Source organism: Zootoca vivipara, chromosome 5 (assembly GCF_965207765.1).
Source record: "Zootoca vivipara chromosome 5, rZooViv2.hap1.1, whole genome shotgun sequence".
NCBI classification, from domain to species: domain Eukaryota; kingdom Metazoa; phylum Chordata; class Lepidosauria; order Squamata; family Lacertidae; genus Zootoca; species Zootoca vivipara.
The window spans coordinates 97,132,441-97,159,720 of NC_142588.1; the positions used below are offsets into that span (position 1 = coordinate 97,132,441).

Here is a 27,280-nt window from a genome sequence, read left to right on the forward strand (position 1 = left end):
TGGGCTGAAATGGCTCACTTTATTTCTTTCTCAGTGTGCAGTTGATCAGGTGCCCATTGTGTTCCAGTAATTTCATAGTGCAGACAAAAGGCCATGGGGGGTGGGGGTGGGGCTACACACAGGACCCCCCCATCCCATGCATGCCCACGGTGCTCAGGTAAGCGTGGCTCCCCTCACAGAAAAGTAAAGGGCTGCTGCTGTGCGAGCTACAATTCCTGGATTGCGGGGGTTGGACTAGATGACCCCTGGGGTACCCTTCAACTCTGCAATTCTGTAAGTTGGCACAAGGAGTCTTTGGAGAGCGAATCTGCAGTGGGAAACTATGCCCAGTCCTCCTGCGACTGCCGAGTCCAATTACATGCGCTTGTTCCCAGCATCACACGCACAGCCCGGGAGCAGCTGGCGCATGCCTGGGCTGGCCCGAGGCCCAGTGGGTGAGCGGCTCCCGGGCCCTGCCCTGCCCTGCCCTTGCTCTGTTTAGGGGGCAGCCTGCCAAGGGCTCCAGCTGGCGTGAGGGACATGGCATGGCAGGTGCTCCTTTGCAAAGGGAAGAGCCAGGAGGTCACTGTGGCCGCTTCTGATGCAGAAATGCTCAGTCCGTGTGCCTAACAGACTGTGTATGCCCAGAGACACCTTGACCACATTTGCTTGGATTAGGAGAGATCTTTAAACGATCTTTTTTGGCTCTCGGGACATTCAGCCTAATCCCAGCGCAGCCCCCTGGCTGGCTTAGAGCAGGGGCTAAGGGGAGATCACGGAAGGGAGGAGGGCCTCCTGCCATCCCATAATCGGCGTGTTCTCCATCCACTGTTGCAGGGGAGGCCCATGTTCCTCTGGCAGGCAGGCAGGCAGGCAGCCCAATGGGCCAAGACCTTTCCTCTTGCTCAGGGGAGAACCAGAGGGGGCTTGACAGGTCAAAGGGTCCAGCTGCCTGGAGCTGCCTGGCTAGGAATGACTCCTGGGGGCAGGTGGGGGGGCTTGAGGGTCCCCGTGCAGCCCCTGGCCCTGATGCAGCCCTTCCTGGGAGTTTCTGCTGCAGCTGGCATGGGGCGCTCTGCACTGGAGATCCCCTCCCCATCTTTCTGTGGGTGCTGGAATTCCTTGAGCGACATCCCACAGCCCCCCACCTCAGAGCCTCCCCCTGTGAGAGACAGATCCTGCCCAGGCAACAGCAGGTGAAGAAGCAGTACGTATGGTAGCTCTTTGTGAGGCCTCCAGAGCAGGGGCAGCCATTTGCTTCCTTGGCAGGGAGGGAGGGGTGCCAGCTGGCATCCTTGCAAGTAGCCAGTGGCCCATTCACACTCCCAGAATCTGGATGGCTCCCCTACCCAAAGCAGGATCTGCTGGCAACCTCATTGCCTGCTGTGGGCACATTCAGAAGGTGCCAGAAGTGGAATTCACACCAACCCCCCCCCCCTCAAAAACCCACCCAGCAGCTTTGCTCCACAAGAACCTAAAGGCTGATGGGGTTACTTTCTTTGCCAGGGGCTGCCTGCCGTAGAGACACCCTCCCCTCCCCAGCCTCAGAAGGCACTTGGGCATGGCATGTGGCTAGTTCTGGGCTAGGATGACTTTCAAGCTGGCTGCCAAGATGTGGGCTTAGGATCTTAGAACCACAGCATTGTACAGTTGAAAGGGACCCCCAGAGTCATCTAGTCCAACCCCCTGCAAGACAGGAATTGTTTGTTTCCAAACTGGGCACCAGGCCAAGGGGCAGCAAGGGGCTAGCGGACGTAAAGCCAGTCGGCCAGAGCCGTGGGCAAGTGGGTAAAGGCCTGCAGCCGGACCCACCAGCGGGCCTCCATGGGGTTGTAGCGGGCATAGGGGTGCCGCGCGGTCAGCGCCTCGGTGATGTCGTCCAGCACAAGGGAGACATCCCTCAGGCCGCTGCGCACAAAGCCCTCCATCCGGCGGACCTGCTCCGCAAAGTAGGCCTCTCCGTAATCCAGGCGGACGGCTGCGCTGGCCCCGCTCCACATCTCCTCGGCCTCGGCCTCCACTCCGTCCCGGGTCAGGATGCCGGTGGCCGCGATGAAGTTGCTGGGCTCCACCGCCACCACCGCCACCCCCCAGGGGTACATCTCCTGGCGGAGGCAGCTGGTGAAGGCCTCCAGGCCGGCCTTGGAGACGCAGTAGGACGAGCGCAGGGGCCTTGACATGCGGCCGAGCATGCTGCTCACGTTGACCACGCGGCCTGGAGAGAAGGAGCAGAGAGGCAGGCGCTGGGCCAGGAGGGAGCCCTTCTAGGGGCGGCCTTCGACTCGTTGGGGAGCTTCCCAGCACCACCCCCTGAGAGAGGAGGGAAAGGAACTCTGTGCGTGCTCAGAAGCACGCCTCACCGGAATTATTTTCCGTTTCACTGCAAACCAGCTTTGGAGGTCAGCCGTGGGGAATGCTCTGGCGAGTCCCACTGTCCCATGGGCTGAGCAAATCCACCTTGGCTGAGGCTGCCCACTTGGGCCTGAGCTCCAGAGCTGACCCACCTGCTGCATGATCCGGAGGGAGGTATCCTGCTGCCGTAGGATCCTGTCCCAGCTGCCCCACCTCCTGCAGGGGCTCCTCAGCTGCTCTTGGCAGGGCTTGTGACAGGCCCTCCCAGGCCACTGCTGGCCCAATTCTGCACCAAGGGACCCAGCGCACTGGGGCTGTCCCTCAGGAGGCGGACCATTGCCATACCTTGGGCCCTGCGGATCAGGGGCAGAAAAGCCTTGGTGACTCGAATGGCCCCCCACAGGTTGACCTCGGCCACCTTCTGGAACTTCTCCATGCTGGTGAATTCCACATCCCCAAAGGAGGCGACTCCGGCGTTGTTCACCAAGCCCCACAGACCTGTCAGGCAAAGGAGGAGATGTGTCCTGGTGGTTCTGCCCCCAGAGACACCTGGCCCCCCTCTCTCCCTGCCCCCTCCCAGGGGGGGCCCTCTGAAGGAGGACACCAGAGGCACCTCCAGAATCAGTCTGCCTCTTGCACAGAGAAGGGGTACTTTGAGGCTGGCTCAGCGGCGGGCATCTTTGGGGCTCCTTGCCCAGAGCCCACAAAGCCTCTTGCTTGCCTGGCTTCACCCCCCATATGTGCCAACCCTCTCCTGTTTTACTCCTCCCACCCATGGAGACAGACCCCTCCCTGCTCAGCCCAGCCTCCTCCTCCTCCCTTCTGGCCCTGATCCCTGCTCTGCTCCTCCTGCTGACTCCCTTGGGTCATTTGCACAGTCCTCCCTGCCTTGCCTTTGCCCTCTTTTGGTCTTTGCAATCCTCCTTGGCCTCATCCCGCCCCAAGGAATGTGGGGCTCAGCAGCAGACAGAAAGGCTGGGCCAGAGGGTGGTGCTGCTTCTGGTGCTGCCGGGGGGGGTGCACCTCGTCCTGGATCAGGCCCCCAGGCAGGCAGCCCCCCCCCGTGCCTGCTGTGCAGCTAAGATGCTGTTTTTCCCTGGCTCTCACCCACAACTGCCAGTCCAGTGCGGGAATTACGCCTGGGGGCTCTGGGGGCAGCCGGCTCTCCCACCCCAGGCCACCTTCCTGCTCCTGCTCACAAGGACTCCCCCCCCAAAAGGGAAGATGCCAGAACAAAAGCAGCTATGTGGCACAAGGAAGAGCCCTGGTCGGGCACTGGGGGAGAGGGGCTTTTCAGATTGGATTAAGAGGCTCCATGGTAGAAGTTTACACAATTGTGCCGGGCGGGCAGGAGAAAGCGTACAAAGGGACAGAGATAAGTTTTCCTCCCTGTCTCCTAACTCTAGAACTCCAGTCCTGGGCACCCAATGAAGCTGAATGTTGGAAGATTCAGGACAGAGAAAAGGAAAGACTTCTTCATGCAGCACATGGTTAAACTGCGGAACTCCCTCCCACAGGAGGCAGCGAGGGCCACCAACCTACGAGGCTTTCAAAAAGGACTGTGCAAATTCATGGAGGAGGAGAGGTCTTTGGGTGGCTCCCAGCCAGGGGGGCTCAGTTCAGGGAGCGATGGAAGCGGAGGAGGGGAGAGCTGCTCTTGCCCTCGGGTCCTGCTGGGGGCTTCTTCCCGTGGGGGCATCTGGTTGGCCAGGGTGAGAAGAAGAGGCTGGACTAGGTGGGCCACTGGCCTGATCCAGAAGCCAGGCTCTTCTGATGTGCTTATCTCGTGATCCCAGCTCCATTCGCTGCCTCTTTTCTAGGAACGGAGCTACCTCCCTCTGAGGCCCCCTGACCGCAACCCCCCCCCCCACTGCCTGCTCAGGATCAGCCAGGATCAGCCTCCCCTGTGTCTCTGGCTGTGCACTGGGGGAGCTTCTGCCACCCACCCCACAGACACAAAGCAGGTCCCTCTGGCCATGCAGCTGCCCCAAGGAGGGACACCCCAGCCCCCACGTGGCCCCTGGCCAGAGGGCCCTTACCTTGCTCAGGCCCCTTCAGGCTCCCGGTCACGAGTTCAAGAGCCCTGGCCACCTCCTCCTCACTGCAGACATTCATCTGCAAGACGTGCATTCGTTCTGAGGGTCCCAGGCGCTCCAACTCCCGGGCACCGTCTCCTCCTTGGTCCTGCTCAACAGACACAGGAAATAAACCCTTTGCCCCCCCCCACTCCAATCCACTCCCAGGACCTCCTGGATCAGGCTGGGGGCTGCTGGGGGCTGGCCCTTAGCCCCCTGACCCCCAGCTGCTGCTTCCTTGTCTGCAGGAAAGAGGGCAGTATTTGCAACCGTGTTTTAAAACCTGCTTCATGTATCTGGGAATGGAAAACCAGGATAGTGTGATGAGTTTGGGGAAGCAAGCCCTGGATCCAGCAAGTGTTAAAAGACAAGACAAGCTAGCTTCCCAAGGAGGAGATCGCATGGGTGATGGGCCAGTAAGAGAACAAAGGAAAGGGGCTCTGTGTGAGATGGCAAACGGGTGGCCTTGCAGGTAGTTAGAAGGAGGAAAAGCCAGAGTTGAGAGTTGCAGTAATGCTGGCCAGATGCAAAGCAAGAAAACTGGGAGAAGACAGAGAGACAGAGCAAAGGTTGATGTCTGTTTGAATCCAAGGCTGGGTCTAGGGGAGAAACTAGATCCTCTTGGTGTAATCAGGGCCGGCTCTAGGTAGACCACTGGTGGCGCAGGACACCACGGCGCTGGCCCGGCAGGAGGGCACTGCGAGCTGCGCCCGCCCGCTGGCCGGCCGGTCCGCCGGTTCGACGCGCAGCTGTACCCACGCCAACCGCGCTGTGCCTGCCCGCCCTTCCGCCCACCGCGCTGGGAAATGGGGGGGGGGCGCCGGAGGGATCCATCGCTCCACAGCGCCAGAGGCGCTTAAGACGTCCCTGAGTGTAATAATGAATACCATCCAACATTTCTCTGATGAAAAGAGGGGTGTCCTGATGCATTTAATATTTAATATATTATTTTATTTCATTTTTCTGTTGGAAGCCGCCCAGAGTGGCTGGGGAAACACAGCCAGATGGACGGGGTATGAATAAATTATTATTATTATTATTATTATTATTATTATTATTATTATTATTACTGTATTATTATTATTATTATTATTATTACCATCATAATAGTAATTTTATTATGTATACCCTACTCACACTCTGGGCAGCTTCCAGCATATAGAACAACATAATACCAGATTGGCCGGATTATAAACCTCACTTTTTCCCAGATTTAAGTGCAGCTTAAATTCACGACCTTACAAAAATTGGCTTTTATGATATCGCAGCTGAAACAGACATACAGAAAAACGGAACAGGTGTGAGTGCCTGCTGAATTTTAAGGGAGCAACATCCCTATACAGGGGGGGGGGGAACTGCCTTCAGGTGTCTTCTAAAGGTGGTATAGTTACTGTACTTATCTCCTTGGCTCGGGGGTCACATAACTCCATCCCCTCCAACATTTCTCCAATTAAAATAGGGATGTCCTAAGGAAAAGCGGGACTTCCCAGGATCAAATCAGAAACTGGGACGGCTTCTGTAAATCTGGAAAAGAGGTTCTGTTAATGCTTTGAGCACCTCCTTCATAGGCCCAGTTGTATATACAGTACAGGATGTATACTGTAAATAAACCATATTCCCCACACCACAGTTTCTGCTGTGCTTCGTTCAAAAAGGAAACAAGCCCTGAATAAGTGCCCGGAGCCCCTGGAATCCGGCACCGCCTGGAGATTGGGCATGAAACAATATAAGGAATAAAGGGGGGGGAATCCCCTGCTGCCAGCAAGTACGTTTTCAAGCACAATTCAAAGTGTTGGTGCATGGGCATAGGCAGGGGGGCAGGAGGGGGCAACTGCCCCCCCTAGAAGCAGGGCCGCTGGCCAGCCTGCCCCGCTGCCCACCCAGTGCCATCCCCCTTCTCCCTGGCTGGCTGTGGGGCGGGCAGAGGGAAAGCCAGCTAAATGCTTTGCGCGGCTCTGGGGCTTTCCCTCCGCCCGCCCCGGCGATCGCGGAGGGGGAGGAGGGGATCGGAGCAGCCCGATTTCGGGCTGATCCTGGCGCCCCATCACCCCTGCTGATCGCGGAGGGGGAGGAGGGAGTCGGAGCAGCCCGATTTCGGGCTGATCCTGGCGCCCCCTCGCCCCTGCCGTTCGAGGAGGGGGTCGGAGCAGCACAAAATCTTGCTGCTTCGATCCCCTCCTCCCCCTCCGCGATCGCCGGGGCGGGTGGAGGGTAAGCTGGCAAGGGAGAAGGGAGTTTTCCTTGCCCCGCTGTGGCCCCTCCCCTGCCCCTTGGTCCCGCCCCTTGCCCCCCTAATTTTCATCCTGGCTACGCCCCTGTGTTGGTGCTGACCTTTACAGCGCTAAACGGCCTCAGCCCAGTGGACCTGAAGGAGCGTCTCCACCCGCATCATTCAACTCAGACCCTGAGGTCCAGCGCTGAGGGCCTTCTGGCGGTTCCCTCGCTGTGAGAAGCAAAGCTACAGGGAACCAGGCAGAGGGCCTTCTCGGTAGTGGCGCCCGCCCTGTGGAACGCCCTCCCATCAGATGTCAAAGAAATAAACAACTATATGACATTTACAAGATATCTGAAGGCAGCCCTGTTTAGGGAAGTTTTTTTTAATGACTGATGTTTTCATGTATTTTTTAATTTTTATTAATTTTTAATTTAATTGTTAATCTCCTGTTGGAAGCCGCCCAGAGTGGCTGGGGAAACCCAGCCAGATGGGCAGGGTATAAGTAATAAATTATTGTTATTATGATATTGCCTCCTAGACATCCATCCACCTGGTGGGTGGGGGTCCTTGGTGGGTGTTCCCACTCCCCTCCACCAGGCAGGCCAGGCGACTGGAACTCCCCCCCCCCAGTTCAGCAGCCTGCTCCCCCCTTCTCTGCTCCAAAGGCTCAGGCAACCCAGAGGAGATGCCCTGTCTGGCTCTCCTCTCAACCCACGGAAGATGTGGGCCGGCTGCATCAGGAGGGATTTCCACATTCCTCAACTGCCCCACAGCCCAAGGGTGTATCCCCAGATGAACAGGGTTGCAGACTCAGCTGAAATCCTGTAATTGTGCAAATCCAGAGGCTGATGGGCATTTCAGGGAAAGCCTTTGGGAACAAGAGCATATTATAGGATTAGTGGTTGCCCAACTTCATTTGCAACCACAGGGAAGACACGAACCCTTTGCAAGGAGAGCAGAGGATCCCCAGAGGCCATTATGAGGCAGTGAGCCTGGCAGTTGGGATGGGGGTGGCCAGGAATGTCACCGTCCTCTGGGAACAGGAGACACAAAATCTGGCTGAGGAAGGTCCTCGCTTTGCAAACGGGTTCAGGGGCTCAAGGGGAGCCGTCCCATGGGGACGGATGTCCCCCGCTGCCCCGGATGTTTACAAGGGACCCGGGCGAGGTGGCTGAGGGCACGTGGCTTGGAGCTGTGATGCCGAACCTGCACCTGCTGCTCCTGCAGTGCGGGAAAGTGAAAGTGAGCTGTCACCGTCTCCACGGCAACAGGGCCAGGCACAACCTCTCTAGGGATGGAAACTTTCAGGCTTGGCCGCCTCCCAGGGGGGGACTCACTGGCCCTGCCAGGTCTCCCAGGAAGGAAGGAAGGCAGGCAGGGAGGGAGGGAGGGAGGGAGGGAGGTCACCTTGGCCTGCCGGCCTGAACCACAAAGGAGACGCCTGCATAACCTTTGGGTGTCCCTGGGCAGGAAGGCGGCTGCGGGTGGGGAAGAAGGTGGAGAGGAGGCCACCCAAAGGCCCTCTCTGGCAGGAGGAGGAGGAGGAGGAGGAGGAGGAGGAGGAGGAGGAGGAGGAGGAGGAGGAGGAGGAGAAGAAGAAGAAGAAGAAGAAGAAGAAGAAGAAGAAGAAGAAGAAGAAGAAGAAGAAGAAGAAGAAGAAGAAGAAGAAGAAGAAGAATGGCAGTTTCTCAGGCACAGAGATCTCACTCCACCCCCCCAGCCAAGGGAGCTCCCCCTCACCCAGCAGACAAGGCCCATCTGGGGGACAGGAGGTGGGGAAGGGGCAATGGCAGGCCCTGACCTCCAAAATTCCCCCAGAAGGACCTGCCCACACAGCCTCCCCCCCGCCTCAGGGGCTCTGTCCTTGGGCACAGCCAGGGGCCTAATCTGCACCCAACCGCCCCGCCCCCAAGTCAATCTGCCCCTGCAAAATTGGTGGCCACAGCAAAAAGGGAACACAATGGGCAGGGAGGGGGGAGGGGGGCTGGCACCCCACCCACTCATGGTGTTGTAAGCCAGAAATGGCTTATCTCCTGAGTTTATGCCAATAAAGACTCACTGGCTTACAGCAATGGCATCCCCCCCACAGCTGGGATGGCACCCCTGGGTGAAGCCCTTGTGCCCTTGGGGCACAAAATATGAGCAGCCCCTGGTTTCAACCTCCCTGGTCTCCTCTTTCCCAAGTGATGCTCTCCAGAGGTTGTGGGGCTCCAACTCCCAGTGGAGCCGATGGTCAGGGAGGAGGAAAAGGGTGGGGGCCGTAGTTCAGCACCCCCTGGAGGGCACCTGGTTGGGAAAGGTTGTTCTGCAGGATGGGCACAGCAGCTGCTTCTCTCCTTATGGAAGGAGGCACTCACCCCCCCTGCATTACCCCCCCCCCATGCTAGTCAGCCCTCTTTCCTTGGCCAACTGTACTCTGTCTCTTGGCTTGTGGGGCCACCAGTATCCAAGGCAGGCAGGATGGCCAAAGCCTGAGCCCGTCTCTCGTCCAGCTGGGTGGGCAGCAGCAGCCCCCCCTCACCTTGAGCAGGCAGGCGGCAAAGACGGTGAAGCCCTCGGCGTGGAGCCGCCTGGCCAAGGCCTGGCCGAAGCCTTTGTCACAGCCGGTGATGAGCACGGCCTTCCCATTGGCCTGCAGGGGGGAGACAGGAAGGGGGGGCACTCAGAGGCTGCAGAGAGCCAGGAGCAGGAGGCAAGGCACGGCCACAAGGGAGAGATTAGCTCTACGTTCTAGATCAGAGAAGATCAAGATCTAAATCAAGGCCTTTTTGTTGGCTCCTGCCCCCCTGCTTCCCTAGTTAGGACTTGCCCAGCTTTGGGAAGGAGATGTGAAGGCGCTAGGACCTGCCTGAGTCTCACGTCTTCTTAGCAAAGCCCTCCCGCCTTGCTTTGCCAGTTTTGGGAAGGCAGCCAAGGGCCAAGCGGTGTGTGTGTGTGTGTGTGTGTGTGTGTGTGTGTGTGTGTGTGTGTGTCAAATGTCGGCCTCTCTCCCCCAATGACCCACCCTGAGAGACATATTCACCCAACCATCCTCCCAACTGGAGGGTCCAGATCCAGCTCTCCTGCTCCCACACCTCTCAGCCATCCAGATCCTAAGAGGCTCAACAAAGGCAGAGGACCACCCCCCTCCCTCTCCTGCATGGATGGCCTTAAAGAAGCAGGGATATTCCTGCCTGCCTCTCCCAGCTGAGGAAGCATGCCCTGCCAAGCCCCCCAGGAGAGCAGTTTGCCTCGCTTATCTTCACCCCGATGTCACTCTCTCCCTGATCCCACCCCATTTTGTGGCTTGCCACACATGTTGCTCTCTCCTAGCAAGCTCAGAAGTGTTGCACCTCTGCCCAACGCGTAGGAAGCAGCAGTTGACTCAGAAGCGTGGTGGCCCCCTGCCCCTGCAAAGAAGGACACCCGGTGGCACAGCAAGGGTTAAGAGCTGCTCCCTTGCGGGCACCAGGGGCCTGTGGCCCCAGCCACTTTGCTGCAGAGGCACCCGGTGGGCAGCAGGGCCCCCTCCTCCTTCCTGTACCAGGAGGGTCAGGCTGGTGGCCCTGTCACAGTCAGGGGAGGAGCTCCTTCCTGCCTGTTCTCCTGCCACACCTTCCTGGGCTCCTGGTGCAATAAGCCGTCTGGAGGAGGCTTCAGCCGCAACAAGTTGTGGCGGCCGATAAGGATCAGGCCTCAGCTGCCAAGCAAGATCGAGAGCCGGTTTTGCAGGGCTGGGCCCCACCCTGGGAAGCTGCTGAGCAACGGGCAGGCAGGCTCTCACCTGACCCGACTGCTCTCAAGGACAAGCGAACGGGAAGTGCGAAGCGAAGGAGAGCCCGCTTGCCAAGTGCGGGTGACTCTGCTGCTGCCCTGGCATGTGCGGCGGCATCTCCCCTGCGTCACCCTGGGCGAGGGAAAGAGTGACCCGGCCTGGAAAGTCCTCTCACCCAGACCAAGGAGAGAACTCAGCTCTGGAAACAGGCCAAAGGCAGCAAGGACAGGAGCTATTTTGAAGCCCACAAAGGAACAAGAAGACCTGTGGTGTTTACAGTCCTAGTCAGCCTTCATTCCTTCCTCCCCACATCAACAAATGCCAATAGCCCAGCTTAACTGGGGGGGGGGGGACAGAGTGACCAATGGACGGAGCCAGACCTGAAGGTGATTCTGCAGCCGCTGCCTTTGGGACTGCAAGAAACTGGGAAATCTCCAGGCCAGTTAAGGCAGAACACTGGGACCTAGGAGTGTTTGGACCCACATTTTAAGCACAAATTACTCAACTCCTAGGGCTGCTCAACAACTTTACCCCACTAAAAAAGCTCAATAACTTTTGTGTTTGGATTTTCACTTTTTGAAATATGGCAACCCTACCCCTCCCAGAAGCCCTCGGTGTCACAGCGCATACGGCTAAGCAAATGCTGTTGTCCAGAGGTGAGGCAAAGGTGCCCAAGGCCAGCTCCGGTCCAGCAGATCAGCCAGAAGGAAAAGAAACTCCAGCGGCCTGGATCCAAAATGAAGCCACAGCAAAGGAGGCCCTGCTGGCCCACAGGACTCAGCTACACAGTGGCAAATAAAATGTTTTGAATGTGTTGTAAAGTGCAATATATAATTGTGACACTAGATGGCGACCGTGAGCAATAGCAAACTCAATGGATTTTTCAAAACAATTCTAAAAAGAGCATTTTCACAATGTTTTTAACGTGTCTAGAATTGTAGAACGGTAGAGTTGCGAGGGACCCTGAGGGCCATAGAAGCCTTCCAACTCTACGGCCCTATGACTTACAGTGTCCAGAAAGGGCCGTAGCTCCGTGGGGCACACCGTGTGCCTTGCATGCAGGTGTCCCAGCTCCCCTCCCCACTGGCAGGGACTCCAGGCGGAGGTGACCCCCTGGCTGAGACCCCAGAGATCTGCTGCTGCCGGTCAGTGTGGCCAGTCCTGAGCCAGTCCTTGCTCCAGACAAGGCCCCTCAGAGCCACCACCAGCCCCGGGGCAGCAGAGTCTGCCCCCACCGGTGTGCATCTCCCTGCAGACCCCTGCCAAAGGACCACGGCCAGCTCACATGACCTCTGGGGGTGCTCCGTGGACAAGCACTGTGGCTGTGGCCAAAGGGCACCCCACTCTCTGCAGCCAGGGGGGCAGAAGGTGCTCCGCTCTCTGGGACAGGCTCCCTTCCCAAAAAACCTCAACAACTTCAATCCTAAAAAAAGCTCAAAAACTTTGGTTGGCCCTTAAGGCCCTTCACTTCATCAAATCTGGTCCTCTTTGAAAAAAAGTTTGGACACCTCTGTCCTAGGGTGATGGGGTGGGGGCTGAGCTAAGTCATGCTGGCCTGTCCTTCCCTTCCTCCTTGCCCCCTCCTGGTGCCTTTTGCCCCCCCCCCCCAACCAGCCTCACCCCCTCCGGCCGGCCACCTCCTGGTTATCTATTCCAGCTGGGACTATTTTTCAGAGGTGACCTTGGCCTGTCTCTGGGTCAGACTCTGAGCCCCCCATTCCCCTCTCAGGCACAGGAGGGGTTTGCCCTCTGCCAAGGGCGGACAGGAGCCCCTCTGCGGGGGGTGGGTGGGTGGGGGGTGTCCCTGCATTGCCTGGCTCTAGCCTGGCTCCCACGGAGGAGGCGGGTGACACCTTTATCTCCCCCTCCTGTCTTGTTTGCTCCTCTCAGGATGTCCAGATTTAGATCAGTGCAACTTAAGTCACGAAGGGGAAAAAACAAAATCCTGCAAAGTTATTGGTTTAAATAAAGTTTCATGTTTTGTAACCTGGCTCTTTCCTAACAGCAATGAGCCATGTTTACTTGCAGCCAAATAGAGTCCCTTGTGCTGCACAGGAACTCCAAATCTTCATGTTACCAATGTGACTTTTGCACAGAAGCCAAAAGGAGCGGGGGGCAGCAATGAGTGACTTTGTCTCTGACAGTAAGCAAGACCATTTGTTGGGGGGGGGCTATGACTCAGTTGGAGAGTATCTGCTTTGCAGGAAGGTGGTCTGGATTCCATTCCTGACATTGCTGAGCTGGCCTCTTTCTACCACTGGCAGGCCAGAGCAGCCTGCTGAGCACTCCTGCAAATCTGGAGACACACACACAAACACACAGCCCATCTCCTCTCATTCATTGTGAACTGGGAGACTGGTTAGGGCTGCCCAAAGTGACTTGGCACTTCTGCACAGGCACCCCAGTTTTGGGGTTGGGTCTCACAGCAGTGCAAGACTCCTCACACACTGAGATGTTAGCCATGGTCTTCTGTGTCCCCCCAAAACGCCTCCCCTTTCTTCTGCCTTCCCGGCTCGCTTCAGGTAGCTAATTAACTACAATTGCAAAATGTGGTTTTTCAGAATTTAACCACAATGATCATGACCCCGTTGTGAACCTTCATTTGTTCCCATTGCCAGCAGACTACTCTGGAACAGCCAGCCTCCTGTGATGGATTGCAGAGTAAATGTGATAGAAAATTTGGTATTTGGTATTAAGAAACGCACTGGAAAAAATTCATTTATTAAAAAAATAAAGAAATTAAAAATGTGCAGTTATGTTGTCATAATCAAAGGATTTGAATTGAGAGGAAGAAGTAACCCCCCCCCCCAGCCCAAGATTGGCAATAATTGTTTTCATTGGTTAAGCAAGAAAGCAAATGGGATTGAAATGTTTTTAATTGGTTTGACAAATGTGCTTTATGGTATCAATCACAAAACAGAATTAAAAATCCGTTTCCTTGATTTTCCCTTCAAGCCAGTGCAGCAGCCCCCTGCCAGAGAGGAAGGGGCTCCAGAGCTGGGCTCTTTCCTAGGGGCTTCGGCTGGACCTCCGGGCTCTACGCCACCCCACACTCTCTGGGGCACCCAGGGCGCCTTGCTGACCCGCTGCAAAGGGGGTGCCGGGGGTGGGGGCTTTCTTCCTAGCCCACAAGGCAGCGGGGCTTCCTTGGAGGTGGCTCCACAACTGTTACTCTGAAGATTTACACCTTGCCTTTCAAGAAATGATTCTCAAGGCAGCAAACAAGAAACAGGAAATATTACAAAACCCCAACAACGCCCCCCCCCACGCAACTGAATGGCTTTCATTGTTTCAGTTTGCAAGATTTAGTCTGCTGTAAAGTTTCTTGCTATTGGATGTGTTTTAAGCTGTAAATTGCCCTGGAATCTGACATGATGAAAGGCAGCTTTAAGTAACTGGCTGTGTGGATTGCACCATTTGGGGCTTTTTAGCTTAGAGAAAAGGTAAGAGGTGAGTGGAAGTTTGTAAAGTAGTTAAGCCTGGCATGGAGAAAGTGGGTAGAGAAAAGTTTCTCTCTCCCTTTCTTAACACTGGAACTCCCAGACACCCAATGAATGTCAAAGGATTCAGGGCATAGAAAAGGAATGCAGAACACAGTTAAACTGTGGAACTCCCTCCCACAGGAGACAGTGACAGCCACCAACTTGGGTAGCTTTAAAAGAGGATTGGGCAAATCCATGGACTGGAGGAGGAGGAGGAGGAGAGGGCTACCAGGCATGTTGGCTAGACTCTCCCCTTCCCTTCCCAGCTCCTGAATCCTTGCTCTTGTGCTCCCATCCTGCTTTTGGACATCCCATAAAGGGCATCTGGTTGGCCACTGTGAGAACAGGAGGCTGGAGTAGATGGGCTCCCTTGGGCCTGATCCAGCAGCCTCTTCTGAGGCACAACTCCACATCTCAACTCTCCACCGAAGGGAACTGGACAGCTGAGGCAAGCCTGTCCTACCTCACAGGGTTGTGTGTGTGAGAAAGAGAGAGGGGGGCGGCCCTGAGGAACAAGCAGGAGGGCCGGCTGGCCAGACCATAGTCCCCCCAGCCAGCACCACCGACTCTGTCTGTCTGTCTGTCTGTCTGTCTGCAAGGCCGCCCTCCTCAGGCCGAGGAAGAGAGGCCCTTCCCTCCTCTTGCACCTCCAGACCCCCTTTCTTAAGCCCCTGTCATGGCAAGAAGAGGCCCAGGATGCTCCCCATGGGCTCCTTCCAGGCTGCTGGGATGGAGACACTTGTTGGAGGGAAGAGCTCCGACTTGAACACAAACTCCAGAGCCAAAGGGAAAGGGAGGAGGAAGGCGAGGGGTTTCCTCTAGGCCAGGCATCCCCAAACTGCGGCCCTCCAGATGTTTTGGCCTACAACTCCCATGATCCCTAGCTAACAGGACCAGTGGTCAGGGATGATGGGAATTGTAGTCCAAAACATCTGGAGGGCCGAAGCTTGGGGATGCCTGCTCTAGGCTCTTTAGCCCTCTGGGGGAGCCCTGCCCCGGCGGGGGGGCGGGATCCTGCCCAGGGCAAGGAAGCCAAGCAAGGCCTGGCTCTCTGGACTGAGGCCGTGGCTTCCTGCCCAGGAAGCCATAAAGTATGTTTTTTTTGGGGGGGGTGCTCTCCCCCTTGCCCTGGTTCTAGCTGCGCTCCTCCTCCTCCTCCTCCTCCTCCAGGCGGGTGCAAAGGGCAGCCCGTCGGAGCCCATTTGGGCCAGCCAGATTCCTGTGGTGCCCCTGGCCAGAGCGGGCCGCCTTTGAGTTTGGACCTGGGACTGGGGGCTGCTTTGGCACCCGTGGGACCCTCATCGTTGGCCAGGGATGCCCCGGAGAGCGCGAAGGGAGGCCGGCAGCGAGGGCCGCTGCTCCCTCCTCTGGTCCCTTGGCTCCAGGGTAGACTGCTCCTGAGCAAGGCGCTCGGTCCCCGCTCGGCTTCCCCCTGCAAGGCCGGGGCGCTCCCATCCGAAGCCCCCTCGGCTCCCCTTTCCTTTCCGCGCGCCCTTCTCGCCGTTCCGCCCCCGCCCCCCCCCGAGCGCTACTCACGGCGAGGGCGCCGCCCCAACGGGGCAGCCGGCGGCCCAGCAGAGGCAGCAGCGCGACGCCCAGCAAGCCCACAGCCGCGACGCCCGACGCCCAGAGCAGGAGGAGGAGGAGGAGGAGGAGCGCGGCTGGCGGCCCGAGCGCGAGGCGGGCGGGCGAGAGCGCGGCGGCGGGGGCGAGCGGCGGCGGCGGCGGCATCTCTTCTGGTGGGTCGCGCCAGGCAGGCAGGCGGGCGGAGCGGAGAGAGGCGCGTGATCTCACTTCCTCGGCCGGGCGGGAGGCGCAGGGGGCCGGGCCACTGGCGGGAAGGACGCGCCGGCAGCTCAGCAGCAGCCCGGGAGGGAGAGAGCGAGCCAGCCAGCGAGCCAGAGCGCGCAGGTGAGGCGCCCCATCCAGGCCCGGCAAGAAGGCCGTGGCGATGGAGGAAGCGCTCCCTCGCCGCTGCCCTCCGGCCTGCCCGCCTTTTCGAGGGAGCCGGCCGGGCGGGCGGGGCGGGGGCGGCGCCGGGCCTCCATCCCCCGACGAGCCTCCCGGCTCAGCCTCTCAGCGCCCGCCGCGTCCCGGCAGGTGCGTCCCGGGGAGGCCCTCCGGCTCCAGGCCCCGCCGCTTCCCGCGCCTTCGGAACCAGGAGGCCCGGCGGGCGCAGCACCGCACCACGCGCCCGCTTTCTGCCGGAGGGGCCTGGGCCGGAAAGCGCCCGGTTCCCCCCGCTGCCCAGGCCGCCATCCCTGCCGCCCGGGCTCCGTGGGGAAGGGGCCTCGACACGCCGCCCCCCCTCCGGTCCCCCTGGTTGGGGGGCAAGCAGGCCCATTGCCCCCCCTCCGCAGGTAAGAGGCCTTGGGCCCAGGGGGGGGCGCTCCCCTTCCCAGGCAGCTGTGACAGGAGGCGGGCACAGAATGAATGGGAGGAAACCCAAGGCTCATCTAGTCCGGCCCTCCAGTGCAGGGTTGAGGGCATCCCCCAAGCGGTGCTTGGCAGGGGGGGTCTTGGGGGAGGGAGTTGAGCTTCACATCGCACCCACCTGCCCTTGACCCCGGGGGAAGACCTTGCTGGACTCCAACCAGGAAGAGCTGCATTCTGCAAAGGGCAGCCCTTCTCCACGTTGGCCTGCAGGATTCACTGCCACAAGAGATGGCAAGAGGCAGCAGCTTCTCAAGGGGTTAGGCTGCTGCTACCGGATCAGCTGAGCCCCATGGCAGCCTCAAGTGGGTCAGTGAAGCCCCTTGGAGTGGCCCCTCCCCCTGGCCTGGTGTTCTTGTGATGCGACACAAGCACATTTGCATACATGCTCCCTATTTGCATGAAGTGCTTTGTCCCTCTGAGTTCTCGGTGAGTGGAGAATCCTGTGGGGCCTGACCTGTCTGTGCCCTTCTCCCCCCACGGCCTGCCAGCATCCGCTCTCCTTTCTGCCCCCCTCCCCACACCCAGCCGCTCACTCCTGTAACTGACCTCAGGGTTCTCCAGAGACCAGGAATGATTTTTCTGCTCCTCTCCCTCGTGCTCTTTCTGATGCTCCTCTCCTAAAGGGCTCCTGCTGCCCTCCCGGCTCTGGGGCAGCAACTGCTGTGCTCTCCCTGAGCATGGAGCCCCACGCAGGTAAATGGCAGAGGGCAGAGCAGGTGGCATTGCTGAGGGACGGATGTGGTCAGGAGGCATCCATTGCCCACCCCAGCGGCTGGGGGGTGGCCACACCTCTGCTTCTCCCCCTTCCCCTTCCCTCCCCCCGTCTTCAGGGGTCTTGGCCAGGCATCCCCAAACTGCGTCCCTCCAGATGCTTTGGCCTACAACTCCCATGATCCCTAGCTAAGAGGACCAGTGGTCAGGGATGATGGGAATTGTAGTCCAAAACAACTGGAGGGCCAAAGTTTGGGGGTGCCTGGTCTTGGCTGACCTGTGGGTGGACCTGTGGCAAAGGTGGGGGGGGGTAGCTGAGGTGGGACATGGAGAGGGTCACACAGGGGGAAGCAGCTGGGGGCTGCCCTTTCCAAGGCTGCCATGCAAAGCTGTGCCCACACACTTTGCACTCCTCTCCACCCTGAGAGGGATGGTTGCCCAAGTCCTATATGAGTTCTGTGGTTCAAGGTCAGGACCCGTCTTGTCTAGCATCCTCTTCTCATGGTGGCTGAACAGGTGCCTCCAAGGGAAACCCACAAGCAGGATCCAGCCACTGGCACTCAGCAGCACGGCTGCCTCCAACTCCACCCTGGCTAACAGCCATTGCTAGCCCTCTTCTCCTTTGAGGAGGCCCTTGGGCCACCTTCCCCTCCCCTGAGAGCTGAGCTCCATCCCTTCCTCCTCCTGCTTGGCTTTATGAGTCCTGCCACAAAACAATCTGCAGTTATACAGCCCCAAGAGCAGCATTTCCCAGGAGGAGGAGCCCCTCTTTGCCCTGCTGCCTCCCAGGCCCCATCACCCCTCCCTTGGACATGCCTTGGGGTGCGATGCTTTTGAGGTGCTACTACAGCAGGGGGCTCTTGCACAGAGACCAGACCACCAGGGACCCCAGATGGACAACAGAGATCCTGAACAGGGATGGTACCCGTAGGAGGGGCTGCGGCTATGAGAGGGGACCCCCCCCCAGAGGCAGTTGCTTGCCCCAACTGCCATGTTGTCTTCCGCAAAGAGAGACCCGGTCCTGGACCCAAGAAGAGCCCCATATCAGGATGAGACCAAGTGCCAGCTGAGTCCAGCACCCTGTTCTCACAGGGGCCAACCAGCTGCCCTGGCAAAATAAAAAAATTCTTTCCAGAAGCACCTTAGAGACCAACTAAGTTTGTCATTGGTATGAGCTTAGAAGTGTGCATGCAGACTTCAGCTCATACCAATAACAAAATTAGTTGGTCTTTAAAGTGCTACTGGAAGGAATTTTTATTTTATTTTGTTCCAACTACGGCAGACCAACACGGCTACCTACCTGTAACAGGTGCCCTGGGTTTGTGATGGCACCCAAAAGCATGTTGCACACACAGGTTGCCTTCTGTGTTTTTAGGCAAAAGGGCTGGACGTTGCGTGAGGAGCCTGCTGTTATCTTGATGGGGGGGAGGCTCCCTCCTTTTGGACCCTGTTTTATGGCTAAGAAGCCAGTGGGGCCATAAAGGTTTGGAGCAAACAAAGGTGAGGTGCTTCCTGCCCTCTCTTGCAGAGCCCAGAGGGAGACTCCGGCTGTGAAGACACCCATGGCAACCATCCTTGCGGCCACACGCATCTCCCGGCCCCTTGCCCAGCTGGCCACCAAGACCTCCCACCTGAAGGATGTCTCCGCAAGCCTTCGGTAAGTGGCCTTGTGGACGGGAAGGAGAAGGGTCTGCAGAGGGAGTCCCTGGGCAACTGCCCCTTCAGTAGCAGGTAGAGGGGCTTCCTCTCCATCTCTGGCCAGGGTTGCCTGATCAGGGGAACGTTTCCTGCCCCCTCCAGTTCCCAAATTCCCTCCAGGCATTGCAGCTTTGCCACCCTAAGGGTTCAGCAATTAGGAAATGGGAAACTGCCCTTAGGGGTCAGAAGCTGCCCCCTGGCCTCCCCTGCTGCTGTCGCTGAGCCCTCTGTGGCCCCATCCATGAAACATCGCCTTGCCCTTGAAAGGCTGCCGGAGACGTCCTGATCAGGGCGTGATCCTTGGGCAGAGCTCAGAAGCTGCCTCCGATTAGCCAGGACTCTGGATCCATTTCCCATGGAGCAAGACGCTCCTGACCGCCCCATTCAGGAGCCGAAGCCCTGCTAGGGGCCTCCTCCTCTTCCATCCTCCTTCCATGGAGCTTCCCAGGGGCATCTGGCTGGCCAGGGGCTGCTAGACTAGGGGACCCCCCTGGAAGGCCAGGTGGGCTCAGGTTTTTCTAGGGTAGGCAAGGCATTGCTGCAGGCTGTGGCCATCAGCTTGGTGTGGCAAAAGAACCCAGCAGAGTTGGCAAGGGGCTGGGTTCCCTGCTGAGTGGGGGGGGGGAGACCCCTACCAAGGGGAAGTGGGTCAGTGTGGTGTCCATCTTTAAGGGACTCAAAGGCACAGGACATTTTAGGGGCCTCCTTCCAGCCAGCAGGCAGGACCGGCTTCTTCCCTGACTAGCAAACCCCGTTTTTTGCAGGCTTGGGGATGGGGAAGGAAGCGCCAGGATTGATTCTCTCCATTTGGCACCTCTGGTAGCGCCTAGCACCCCCTTTCTGGCAGAGCAGAATGGGCTCCTCTGGGAGCCTCTGTGTGTCCTCCTTGGACTGCCCCAGGTTTTGCAAACAAGTTTCCGAAGAGTCCAGAAGGGCTGTCCTCTTTCCAAAGTCCCCCTGACACGCAGCCCCCACGGCTGCCGCCTGGCCCCCTCCCCTCCCTCCAGCCGCTGGGCTGACCTTTGGGAAGGATCAGCAAGATGACTTGGAGGCAAAGAGTGACCCTCGGCCACAGTCCCTCAGTGGGGGAGCTTCCAGCCCAGAGAGATTGGGGGGGGAGATGGGGGTGTCCTGCATTTTGGGCTGCCCCTTAGAACAAGCGCTCTCTGGGGTCTGGAGACGCTGGTGGGGGGTGTGGATCTTCCTTGCCCAGAGGGCACGAAGGCCTCTGCAGCCACCCAGCCTTGTGGGCCCCTGGCTCCTTGCAGGAGCTTCGCTCTCTGAATTAACACGCACACACACACACACAGGCGGGCCTGAACTGTAATCGTAATGAGATTACCCTGCTGGGAATAGCTATGAGAGCGGATCCTGCCTCGTCCTGAACAGCAGCCAGAAGGGGCAAGGGGCCTGGCAGGCCAGGCCTGGACTTGGCAGGAGCAGCAGTTGGAGTCAGGGAGGAAGAGGAAGAGAGATGGGGGATTGCAGGTGGGGAGAGAAATGGAGGGGGCAGGAGGGCCCTGCTTCCGCCTGCCCAGACCAGCTCTCTCTTTCCTCCGGCTGGCATGGAGGAGCCTTTCCCAGCTGACTCGAAACTGGTGGCTTGTTTGTTTGTTTATATGCCACCCTTTCCTCCCAGGAGCTCAAGGGGGCACAGATAGTTCTCCCCCTCCTTGTTTAATCCCCCCCACAACAACCCTGCAAGGTAGGCTAGGCTGTGAGGGGCAGCTACTGGCTCAAGGCCACCCCCAGCAAGCACCAGGGCCAGGTGGGGATTCGAAAGATGGTCCCTCCCAGGTCCAGCAGAGGAGCTTCCCCTGAGAGTGGTCCGGAGAGAGCAAGAGAGCTTCTGTGGGGACCCCCCTCCGTTTGTGCAAAGCACTGCAGAGAGGCAAGGGAGGGGAGGGGTCTGGGGTGCAGCAAAAAGTCCTTGAACCTGGCCTGCCGGGGGGGTGGGAGGGAGGGAGGGAGGGTGGTGTCATCCGATGAAAATAACCGCCTCTTGCCATGACGTCTCCTGGGAGCAGCAAACCCACGTGAGGAGGGGCTGCAGCGCTGGGTGACTTTGCACAGAGTGGGCTCTTGTGTGCCCCCCCCCCCAAAAAAGAAAGAGCTGGAAGTTCTCCATTTCCTGGGAGGCAGCCTGGGACTTAGTCTGAAGCAGTGCCCCCCTTCTGGGACAAAATGAAAGGGGCTTGGCCCCCTCGGGAGAAGTGGGCACAGCACCATCAAGTCCAGGATGCATGAAGTGGACAAGGGCCCAGAAAGTCCAGCAGCCCCCCCCCCCTGGCTCTGAAAGAGGAAACTTGCCCCCAATGAGGCAAGGGAGGTTGTTGAAGGGTGAATTCAAGAGGGTCAGATCTCTCCACAGTGCCTGGGGGTTATTCAAGAGCAGTGTTTCTCAACCTTTTTTGGGCCACGGCACACTTGTTCCGTGAAAAAAATCACAAGGCACACCACCATTAAAAAAGTTAAAAAATTTAACTCTGTGCCACCCTATATTATAATTATGACTGTAAGAAACACTTGCCAAATATTGCTTTCCGGCGGGTTAGAGTTGAGTATTGGCGGCCGCCAGGCTCGTTTGCACTGAGATTTGGGAAAGAGGAGGAGAAATCTTGCTTTCCAGCGGGTAAGTGCTGTTTATTGGCGGCCGCCAGGCACGTGACAATGCAAATCGCCCTTCTCGTCGCCGCACGTCACGGCACACCAGCCAGCGTCTCGCGGCACACTAGTGTGCCGCGGAACAGCGGTTGAGAAACGCTGTTCAAGAGGACAGGCCTTTTTCGGGAATCATAGAATCCTGGCATTATAGGGCCATCTAGTCCCACCCCCTGCAAGGCAGCAGTCAAAACTCAGGTGTCCCTGGCAGGTGGTCAGGCTCCCCAGCTGGACAGCTCTCTGCAGGGAGATGAGCCTGGGGGTTGGGGGGGGGTCACAGCCAGGAGGTGCTGGAGCCTCTTGAGAAAGAGAGGGAGGGGCATGATGTTGGAGATCAATTTGCCCTGATGGGACTTTCCGCTGACCCAGTCGCTGGCCTGCTGCCTTCTCCCATGCAGGCCCCTGCCTAAGATCTGTTACTCGGCATCACGCCTGCAGGGCCGACGTTCCTACGGCACGGAAGTGGACGAGGTGAGAGCCTGTGGGATTCACTGCCACAAGAGGGGATGAGGCACATTCAGGGAGGGGCGCAGAAATGGGTCTGCTCAGGCTTGGATACTGGGCTGCTCTCAGCTTCTAGAGGGTCTTCCTCCTGCTCCCTGGCAGGCGCTGGGGAGGCAGCAGGGAAGGACGGGCGCTGGGGGTGTGGTTGGGGAGCCAGCTCAGTGGCCTTTTCTGGTGGGGGCGGGGGCTCTTGTGGGGTGAGGGGCTTCCTCCTGGGGTACCTCCTTGTGGCCAGCAGCAACACTGATCTTTCTGGGATGTTTCCTGGAGGAACCTGAGCTGTCCATCCTGAGATCATTGAATTGAAGAGTTGGAAGGGACCCCCAAGAGTCATCTAGTCCACCCCCAGCAATGCAGGAATCTCGGTTAAAGCATCCAAGACAGGCGGCCACCCAACCTCTGCTGAAATACCTCCAGGCAAGGAGAGTCCACCACCTCTTGTGGAAATCTCTTCCACTCTCAAATGGCTCTCACCACCAGAAAAACCTTCCATGGAGCCAGCCTGGACTTCCCGGTTCATCTGGGGATTTGCCCCCTGTGCAAACCCAACACTGTTTCCTTGATGGGGCTGCTGGCATTTCTGGGGGTGTCTAAAGACCCCAAAGGTTTGCCAGCAGGAGTCATGACCTGGAGGGTTCTGGGTGCCCCCCAGAGGTTGTGGGACCCCCTTTTCAGCTCCAGACAGAGTTTGGGGCTGCAGATGTGTGGCTATGAATGGTGCCATGAGAGGTGGATGGAGGTGGGCCTGCTCCTCCCTGGGGGGTCTCCAACGCCCCCTTTTTTGTGCTCCAGATTGGCGAGAGGCCCGTCCTCATCACTGGCTGCGATTCTGGCTTCGGCTTCGCCTTGGCCAAACACCTGCATGAGCGAGGATTCATCATCTATGCCGGCTGCCTGCTCAAGGTAGGGGGTGAGAGAGCCGGGGGGGAGGGAGGGGGGAGCCGCCAAGCCCCTCCTGGGCAGACCCCACCCTCCAGCTATGCCTCCAAGCTGCCAGCTGCTCTCTCCAACGGGGCCCTGATGGGTCCAGAACTGAGGGTCCAAAGAGTCTCTGTCCCTTGAAATAATAATAATAATAATAATAATAATAATAATAATAATAATAATAATAATAATAATAATAATTTATTATTTATACCCCGCCCATCTGGCTGGGTTTCCCCAGCCACTCTGAGCGGCTTCCAACTGAATATTAAAAACAGTACAGCATCAAACATTAAAAACTTCCCTAAACTTCAGTTGTCTTCTAAAAGTAAAAGAGTTGCTTATTGCCTTTGAATCTGGTGGGAGGGCGTTCCACAGGGCGGGTGCCACTACCGAGAAGGCCCTCTGCCTGGTTCCCTGTAACCTCACTTCTCGCAATGAGGGAACCGCCCAGAAGGCCTCCGGGCTGAATGATGGGGGTGGAGACGCTCCTTCGGGTATACAGGACCGAGACTGAGAACCCAAAGAGAGGGAGCCTCTGGATGTGGGCTGGAGAAAGTGTGGGGCAGCAGGTGGTGGTAGCATGGGGGAAGGTTAGTTAAAGGGCAGCTGGTCCCCAAACCCCCTGCCTGGCCCTGGAGGGAGGGTTTCTGGAGGCATGTGGGGGTCCCCCTGCTGGCCACATTGTCAAATTGCAGCCAGAGATGCTCTTCCCTTGCAGGAGAATCCCAGCCGTCATCTTACCATTTGCAAGGGCCCAAAATAGTTGGCGGAGGGGGGGGGGCAAAGCCTTTTCATGAGTGTCTGGCCCCCACCTGCTGGTTCTGGCAGCCCTTCCCCCCCTGGCTGGGAGGCCCAAGGCAGCCGGCTGCAGCTCTTGCCTGCCCCCTGGTGGAGAGACAATATGCCACCTCCTCTGCCAAATTGGTGCAGTGAAACTGACAAAAAGCACTTTTGTGTGAAATAAAACCATTAAACTGGCACAAAGTCTCCTTTGCAACGGAATGGCACAGTTTCCTTGTGCACCTGGCTAAAAATGAAGAGAGAAGACTCCCCTCACTGTATAAAACTTTTTGGTTAACCCAAGCGGTTTGTCTCCTTCCCTTCCACGCAAACAGCCAGGGAAAAGATTTCCTTGTGTTATTTGGCCGTTGTTCTGCACACATTGCCTAAACCCCAGATTCTGGGTTAAGGGTAGGACATTGAGCTGTATGATGTCGTTGCATGTTGAAAGGATGTAAAAAGAAATCAGTAAGCAAACGGATGAATGCCCCACCCCCCTCCTCAGGAGCAGGGAAGAGGCGGCTCCAAGGAGCTGGACGCGATGAAGAGTGACCGGATGAGGACCGTCCAGCTCAATGTCTGTGACAGCGAAGATGTCAGCCGGGCCGTGGACTACATGACCTCCACTCTGAAGATGCCAGAAAAAGGTAGGTGGGGGTATGAGGCATGAGAGCAGCCAAGGAAGGGGGTCCATCAGCCCTTGGTGCCTCAGCCTATGCACGTGGGCCCCCATCTCCCCAGCCTCCTTCTCTGGGGGGACCATGTGGGGCCGTGCAGGTCTGAGGCACCAGGAGGCACCACAACAGAGCTGGGCATTGGCTGGGCCCGGCAGAAAACACCCTCAGAGCCCTGCCAGGCCCCTCCTGGGTGGCTCCCGCATGGCCTGAGGGCTCACCTGGAGCAGTGGGGCTTGTGAAGGGCTTGTGAGGCAGTCGGGAGGAAGCCACACTTGGCTGTGCTCCTGGCTTGAAGCTCCGTTTATTGCGCCCCCTCGGAGCGGCACAAATGCAGTCGCAGGCAGGAGGTTGCGCGATGACCGACGTCTCCATGGGTCTTCTCCCCTCAGGGCTGTGGGGCCTGGTCAACAACGCCGGGATCTCTACCTTTGGGGAGGTGGAGTTCACCAGCATGGACACCTACAAGGAGGTGGCGGAGGTGAACCTGTGGGGAACAATCCGCACCACCAAGGCCTTCTTGCCTCTCATCCGCAGGGCCAAAGGTGAGTGAGACAGGGGGGCTCCCCATAGCTGTAGGTCAGGGGTGTGGACCTATTGCAGGCTCCGCCTCCACCATCCCTAACCACTGGGCATGCTGGCTGCTAGGCAGGGTGTTTCAGGATCCCGGCTATGCTAAGTGAAGGGAGGCCATTGGGGTTGGTGGGCCTTTGGGAGAGGAGGAGGGCTGGGCTTTGGCCAGCAGCCACCGTGAGTCTGGGGCTTCCACCCCACAAGCACCTGGGGAAGGGGCCTGTGGCCAGAGGAGGAGCCCCTGCCCCCTTGCTCCTCAGCCCCTTCAGGGTCCCCCTCATGTGCGTTTCTCCCGCCAGGCCGCGTGGTGAACATCAGCAGCATGATGGGGCGCATGGCCAACCCGGCGCGCTCCCCCTACTGCATCACCAAGTTTGGGGTGGAGGCCTTTTCCGACTGCCTGCGCTACGAGATGCGCCCGCACGACGTCAAGGTGTGCATTGTGGAGCCGGGCAACTTCATCGCGGGCACCAGCCTCTACAGCCCTGAGCGCATCCAGGCCATCGCCGACAAGATGTGGGACGAGCTGCCCGAGATCGTGCGCCGCGACTACGGGCGCAAGTACTTTGACGAGCAGATTGCCAAGATGGAGTCGTACTGCAACAGCGGCTCCTCGGACACGTCGCCCGTCATCGACAGCATCGCCCACGCCCTGACCTCCTCCACCCCCTACACCCGCTACCACCCCATGGACTACTATTGGTGGCTGCGCATGCAGGTCATGACCCACATGCCGGCCGCCATCTCGGACCGACTCTACATCTACTGAGCAGCAGCGGGTGGGGGGGGGAACGGGACCCCTGTGCCCCCCGCTCCCCACTGCCACCGTGTCCACCTCCAGGAAGGGAAACTAATGTTAAGGGTCACCCTGTACAAATTTCCCCGTAGTCGCTTGTCTAGTTGAGGTCAAAGTACTGTATTTTTAGGGCTAAGCTGTTGTTAATTTAAGCGTTTGAGGCTCCCTTCCTCCTTGCATGGTGTGTCTCCGACCAGTGCTATTTATTTCCAATAGTCCCGTTTCCCCCCTGCTCATCTCAGCTGCTTTGGTCAGTGCCCCCGCTGCATTGACAGCTGCCCTCCCTTGGGAGCTCCCCCCCCTTGAGTGGCAGGCCAGGTGGGGGGACGGGACCCTGTGCCCCTGGCTCCTTCTACCCAGCGCCCAGAAGCCCTAGAGCCCCTCCCTCTGGGCTGGAGCTGGGGCTCAAAGGAGCCATTTGGCCTCCTCCAGCCTTGCCTGCCTTTTGCACACTCCTTTGGGGTGGGGTGGGGGAACACTCTGTGGACCAGAAACACAAACACCCCCCCCCCACTAGACAGGCTCATTCCCATGCACTCCTGCAAGCAAGCAAGCAAGCGATGCTCTCCTGAGCTGGGCACTTTGCAGTAGAGTCCCCCTGATGGGCTACAGAGGCAGGGTGGGGGGAGCTTCTGGGGGAGCCCCCGTCCCCTCAGTTTGGGCAGCCAGATGCTCTTAAAGGGCAAGGAGGGGTCTCTTGGGCTAGACGGGGAATTTTTTAAAAGGACTTTTTAGAAGTTCAAACTCTTTCCAGCATGCTAGTGGGGGGGAATGCCTGCCCCCTTTGCTCCCCAGGGCCAACTGCGCTCACAGGGCACCACAGCAATAAGTGGCTCTCACTGTCGGTAGCGCACACCAAGGAGCCGCAGGCTAGCCATGCGCTGCCACCCCCCCTCCCGGCCACTGAGCGAGGACTGCCGTGGGGGGGGGCCCTCTGGGAAAGGGAACAAGCCCTGCAAGGCAGGACGGCAGAGTCTGCTGCCCTGCAACTTTAGGAACACACTTTTGTACAAAAAAGCCACGTGGAGATATTTTTGTGATGCTTCAGAGGCGAACAAAACTGTCACTGGAGGCTGATGAAAAGTGTTTGTGAAGGTGGGGGGGAAAGGGGGGGGCCTGCACTTCTGTAACGGGGGAGGGGGAGTCTGTGATCAAATATCCTCTGCCTTGATTAACATTAAACAACAGTGACAAGGAAGACCCTGCCAGACTCCTTCCTTCCTTTCTCTGTTTCTCTCCTTGGATTGGGGCCTCGGCACATGGGTCTGGGGCCAGTTGTGGGGAGAAAAAGGCAGGAGGGGCAATGCAGCCCCCACCCCCCTAAGAAGTCCCCCTCGGCCTCTTTCTAGGCCTCTCTTGCCCCTCCGCAGAGCCTGGCCTCCTGGTGTTGGGGGGCAGAGGGGAGGGGAGAAGCTCTTGTCTGCCCCCTGCAAGCGCTGCCCCCTGGTGGAAGAGGGTGGGAGGCAAGTGGAAGGGCAGGATCCCAACCTGCAAAGCTTGGCTCTGCTGGCGGGGCGAGGGGCTGGGCACACAAGGCAGGCGCTGGGTGCAAAGCATGCTGGAGCCACAGCCTGGAGCAGGCATCCCCAAACTTTGGCTCTCCAGATGTTTTGGACTACAATTCCCATCTTCCCCGACCACTGGTCCTGTTAGCTAGGGATCA

At 58.4% G+C, this 27,280-nt stretch overlaps 2 protein-coding genes across 5 annotated transcripts; one reads left to right on the forward strand and one right to left on the reverse strand.

The window, feature by feature from the left end:
• Positions 1–15,857, reverse strand: LOC118093984 (D-beta-hydroxybutyrate dehydrogenase, mitochondrial-like). The gene is made up of 5 exons (XM_035133866.3): positions 15,394–15,857; positions 9,143–9,253; positions 4,371–4,515; positions 2,677–2,829; positions 1–2,194 (listed from the first exon to the last, which is right to left on the reverse strand). The coding sequence occupies exons 1-5, from the start codon at positions 15,586–15,588 to the stop codon at positions 1,725–1,727; spliced, it is 1,074 nt and encodes a 357-aa protein (XP_034989757.1). The 5' UTR covers positions 15,589–15,857; the 3' UTR covers positions 1–1,724.
• On the forward strand, positions 15,472–26,815 carry LOC118093758 (D-beta-hydroxybutyrate dehydrogenase, mitochondrial). Of its 4 annotated transcripts, none has more exons than XM_035133456.3 (7): positions 15,472–15,596; positions 18,533–18,661; positions 21,762–21,834; positions 22,660–22,770; positions 24,080–24,221; positions 24,641–24,793; positions 25,121–26,815. In XM_035133456.3, exons 2-7 carry the CDS (start codon positions 18,567–18,569, stop codon positions 25,588–25,590), a joined length of 1,044 nt encoding a protein of 347 aa, XP_034989347.1. In that variant the 5' UTR covers positions 15,472–15,596; positions 18,533–18,566; the 3' UTR covers positions 25,591–26,815. The 4 variants fall into 4 exon arrangements, with proteins under 4 accessions (XP_034989347.1, XP_034989345.1, XP_034989346.1 ...); XM_035133454.3 differs by lacking the exon at positions 15,472–15,596 and adding an exon at positions 15,635–15,768; XM_035133455.3 differs by lacking the exon at positions 15,472–15,596 and adding an exon at positions 15,740–16,217.
• Positions 26,816–27,280: the final 465 nt, after the last annotated feature.